The 4,361-nt window shown below is 48.9% G+C and overlaps 1 protein-coding gene across 2 annotated transcripts; it reads right to left on the bottom strand.

Annotated features, from left to right (window-relative positions):
- Nucleotides 1–687: 687 nt before the first annotated feature.
- Nucleotides 688–3,106, bottom strand: LOC115762643. 2 transcript variants are annotated; one of them, XM_030704949.1, is made up of 3 exons: nucleotides 2,890–2,956; nucleotides 2,134–2,839; nucleotides 688–1,353 (listed from the first exon to the last, which is right to left on the bottom strand). In XM_030704949.1, exons 2-3 carry the CDS (start codon nucleotides 2,800–2,802, stop codon nucleotides 973–975), a joined length of 1,050 nt encoding a protein of 349 aa, XP_030560809.1. In that variant the 5' UTR covers nucleotides 2,803–2,839; nucleotides 2,890–2,956; the 3' UTR covers nucleotides 688–972. The 2 variants fall into 2 exon arrangements, with proteins under 2 accessions (XP_030560809.1, XP_030560808.1); XM_030704948.1 differs by having other exon boundaries at nucleotides 689–1,353; nucleotides 2,134–2,825; nucleotides 2,890–3,106.
- Between the last annotated feature and the right edge of the window lie 1,255 nt (nucleotides 3,107–4,361).

Genomic DNA, 4,361 nt, shown 5'->3' with positions numbered 1-4,361 from the left:
AATATAGACTCTAACTTAGTGTTTAGGTTCTTGTACATCAAACAAAGGACAGCTAGTAATTTTTCTGTGAAAGTTTGTTTTGCGCCACAAAAAATCGATAATTATCGGTTTTCAGACGTGGAGATTATTATAGCTAGGAATATAGATTGGATAGGGTATATGGATTCTATATTGATTAAACGCCGGTTTTATTCCCCTCCAAAAATCGATAACTATCGATTTGCAGCCTCAGGGACTTAAGCTTTTCACTCGCCCTTTTGGCAGCTAGGCGCTGGCTGCAGGGTAGCTGTTAGCCGTGCACTCCCACCTCTTTCCGAGTGAGTGTGTGTGTGTGCTTGCATTTAATGCGCCCACGCCTAGCTGCTCGGGCTACCTTTTTTGCGCTCCTTTGGCCCCGTTTTTTGTTTTGCCAAACAATAAAAGCAAATTTTTCTAAAATTTCATGTCGCCTCTGGCCCCAGTCCCCGCACCCTCCGCTGCCACCGGAAAAATGGGGGTGTGAAGGGTGTTGGAGCAACCCAAGCTATTTGCAATTTAACTTTTTGCCGCACGGACAGACAGACAGACAGACACGGCCGTAGCTAAAGGATGGGCATGGCAAAACAAGGACACGTAGCCCAACAGAGCTTTAGTTTTTAGTTGGCTTTTATTAACTTTTGTCTGCGCGCGTGTGTGTGTGTGTGTGGGAGGGGGAGGCGGCGGGGGGGGGAGTCTTTGTGTGTGCATTGTTGTTGTTCAGACAGTTCCACTTATTTTGGGCATAAAAGTTGCGCTATTACCGAGATTTGAGACGTTGCGTTGTCCCTCACAAAGGACTGCCCAATTTACAGTTAACTCAAATATTACCAACACCCTCCTGGCAGGAGCTAGGCGCCTTCCCGCCCTCCTGCCCTCCCAGGGCGGGGCAAGCCCATCGCTGCACCACGTTATGCACAATTTAACTTTTGTAGTTTGGTTTTACGTTTATATATTTTAAAGACTTCGACCCCGTTTGCGACTCGGGGGAGGAGGAGGAGGAGGTGGTGGTGGCGGCGGAGGTGTAGGCGGCGGCGGTGGTGGTGGCGCTTTGCACGTCGGCAGCTGCTGGTGGTGCTCCATGGGCGGCGGCGTCAGCGCCGGCGAGGGCAGCGGCGATGCCCGCACGGGCAGATAATCGATTTGAAAATAATCGGATATGAACCGGCTGCTGATCATGTTCAGTTCGAGGCCCTTGGCCAGCATTGCGAAGAGTCCTTTGCCGCGCGCCTGCTGCTCGCGCAGCTCCATGGTGGCGGCTATGTTCGAGGCGGGATCGCCCACCGTCGACTTGACGATCAGCTCGCAGTAGTTGCGGAAGACCTGATGACCCAGCGTCTGCAAAAGAATGTAGGAAACTGTGGCAGACGGCAGCAACCGACTGCGCAATACTCTGTTCACGGTGCAAGTGATGACGAGGTGACTCTAAAACTGTGCCCCAGTGCAATTCAAACTTCAGGGTAGATGGATTTTTGCTGGACGGATGTCTTAAGATCGCTTTAATAGCTCCAGCAAATGTTAGTCGGAACGTTGAAGGGCTTACTCTAAAACTGTGTCCAGTTCGTATCAAACTGTGATCATCAGCATAGTTGGGCATAGATCAGAGTCTTAGGATGTTTTCAAACAAAATATCTAAGTTGACTCTTGCTCTTAAAATATACACCATAAAATCTGGGTAAACGGGTTATTTAGTCATAGATTGTAAGCCTAAGACAGTGACTTTCAAACTGTCCTTGGGATGCATTAAGTGGCGGCGATTTTTAAGGGATCTCCAGTAGTAAATCTTAATTACAAGATTTGGGTGCAAGAAATCTGATTAATTGTCGAATTGGGTCGAAAATATCTGGTCACTGGGAACTGGAGAAGCCAATGCACTTCAAACTGTGACTTTGGTATACACAAATTAATGCTCTATGTGGGGGATAGCAGGAGTCTACCTATCGACCAACCCACCTCCCAACCCCTTCCCAAATGGACGCGGACAAAGATTCCCATCGCTAGCTCTAGAATGCAGACGGACATAACAAAAGCCAATACACCCCTTCTCAACATGTGAACAGAGCATCAGACTAGCAGCCTATCGAGATTGGGAACCCCCCCAAAACACTGCCAACTTACAGTCACCATCAGGTGGGCGACGCTCATGCGTTTGTAGCGCTCGCCAAAATCAACCGTGGACATGAAGAAGCAGAACTTGACCAGGAAGGGCACCGCAAAGCAATAGCAACGCTGGGCGTAGAGCAGGCGATGCAGCAGGAGGAGCATATTGTGTGAACGCAGACGCAGACCCATATTGGCCGATTGCCAACGCGGCAAGAGGACGCCCCAGTCGGCGGAATTGAGATTCTGATTGACATCGACCAGGCCATAGGCGATCCACTTGTAGCAAATGGGCGCCTCAAAGTACGCCGGCAGCGGCATCTCGGCGCCATCGAACTCCAAAGCCAAAATGAAGTCGAAGCGTATGCCCCGGTTGTAGGCGCCCCGCTCCGCGGCGAACACCTGATGGGCGAAGGGTACACGATTATAGCTGAGCGCCGTGTACTTGATGTCGTATATGGCGCCCCAATAGCCGGCTATGCAGGCCACCTGGGCGATGGCGCGCTGCAGATCCTGCTGCAGGCGCAGATTCATGCATTTGGGATTTATGGCGTTGCCAAAGAAAAACGGATGCGTATAGTTCGATCTGTAGAGCTGAACGCTGCGCTGTTTCTCATTAAAGCTGGGCGTCAGTGCGATGGGCAGCCGTATGGTCAGGAATACCTCAAATCCCAGTGGCATATCCATATGGATTTGGCTAACAAATGCCGCTGCAAACGAGAGCCTGCCTCATTATATTAATTGACTGCAGTGTGTGTCTGCCGCAAGGCTTACCCGTCTTGCGCAGCTCGCCCAGATGGTCCTTGAACATGGAATTGTTCTTGTGCAGCTGATTGACAATCGCATCGATCAGCAGCTTGGCGTCGTGCACAAAACGATGATGCTGCTCCTCGTCCCCATGGAAATTGAATGCCATCAGCTCAAAGGTGTCCACAAAATTGAGCATAGCCATACTGCTGTGACATTTCGTTGCCAAACACACACAAACAATTGTTCAGTGTTGAGCAATTGGGTGACAGCTTTCCAAACGTGGCGTTGCCAGATCACCAGAAGCGCGCACTACGATCAAATGGCGGGCATTCATTGCAATCGACGAAAGTTGTGCGCTTGCATTTTGAAATGAATGAAATACGAATGGTATCCAATTACTACGCGTTTTACTACGTCGCATCGGAAGCCACGTGGCTTCTGCGCACTGACTTACAGCATCCACGTGCCCATAAGTCCACGGGCAACGGCAAAAGCAACGGCATCTGCAGCTTTGGCCAGCACAATGTGAATTCAGTTGCTGTTCGACGTTCCTCGCGTGCGGTTGTGCCTGGGCCCTGCACTCATTTTACCAGAGCGGCAAGTGTTAGTCATCTCCCTTTCGCACTTATAGAGAGTGACAGTTATTCAATTTACCGTTGTCTGCGTTGGCAGAGAGCGCGCCGGCGCTGTAGCTAGGCTGTGGAGTTTGTGTACGAAAGAGCGTGTGAGGTGGCAAAGTGCAATAGCTGGCGAACTGCAATAGCAACAGCAACAACAACTAGAACAATAACAACAACAAATATAACGGCAACGTGCGCGCTGTGTAAATACATTGCCCGTCTGTGCGTACGTGTATGTATGCGTGTGTTAGTGTGTATTGGTGTAGATACTACGAGAAACTGCAGTGCAAAAGAACGAAGCGCCCGGCAACAAGACAACAATAACAATAACAACAATAACAAAGGCCAAGTAAGAAATGCTTTACGCGCAAAATCCCGTTGATAAAGTTGCGTCTAATGAAAGCTGGCTCCGCCAGACTTTAGCCCCTGTTTTCAGCTCCTGCTTCTGCACTGTCGCGCAAATTGAAAATAAATTGAATTGCAGCAACGTGCAAAAATCAAGCGACAACAACACAACAGCAGCAACTTTGTTGTTGTTGTTGTCGCCCGTGTTGGTAAACGCGCAAAGTGCAAAGTGTCTTTGGCCAAATTGCATGCAAATTCGTTTAGTTGATGGCAGCTCAAGACTTAAATGCGCTTCTAATGGATTTTATTTTTATCATGCCGCATGTTGCACGTTGCAACAATGTATCGAGTGAATGTGTACTAAATGACTATCTAATACGTCGAGAGCATTACGCAAATTACATTTTAATACGGGGGTTTTGCGTTTGTTGAAGTTCTGATTCCGTTTCCCACTAGTTGAATGCGACGCAGCATGTTAATGCTGCTTGTAAATTTAACATGCTGAAGACAACTTTTTCGAAATTCTAGTAT

Source organism: Drosophila novamexicana, unplaced genomic scaffold (genome assembly GCF_003285875.2).
Source record: "Drosophila novamexicana strain 15010-1031.04,08,12 unplaced genomic scaffold, DnovRS2.1 tig00000644-arrow-pilon, whole genome shotgun sequence".
NCBI classification, from domain to species: domain Eukaryota; kingdom Metazoa; phylum Arthropoda; class Insecta; order Diptera; family Drosophilidae; genus Drosophila; species Drosophila novamexicana.
This window is presented reverse-complemented; position numbering and strand designations above follow the sequence as displayed.

Bases quoted from the DNA above. Each gene is read 5' to 3' on its own strand.
- LOC115762643 (XM_030704948.1), bottom strand. From the start codon at position 3,067: ATGGCTATGCTCAATTTTGTGGACACCTTTGAGCTGATGGCATTCAAT. The intron at 2,826-2,889 runs GTAAGCCTTGCG...TCTCGTTTGCAG, and splicing joins GGGCGAGCTGCGCAAGACGG to CGGCATTTGTTAGCCAAATC. The intron at 1,354-2,133 runs GTAAGTTGGCAG...ATTCTTTTGCAG, and splicing joins TCGCCCACCTGATGGTGACT to ACGCTGGGTCATCAGGTCTT.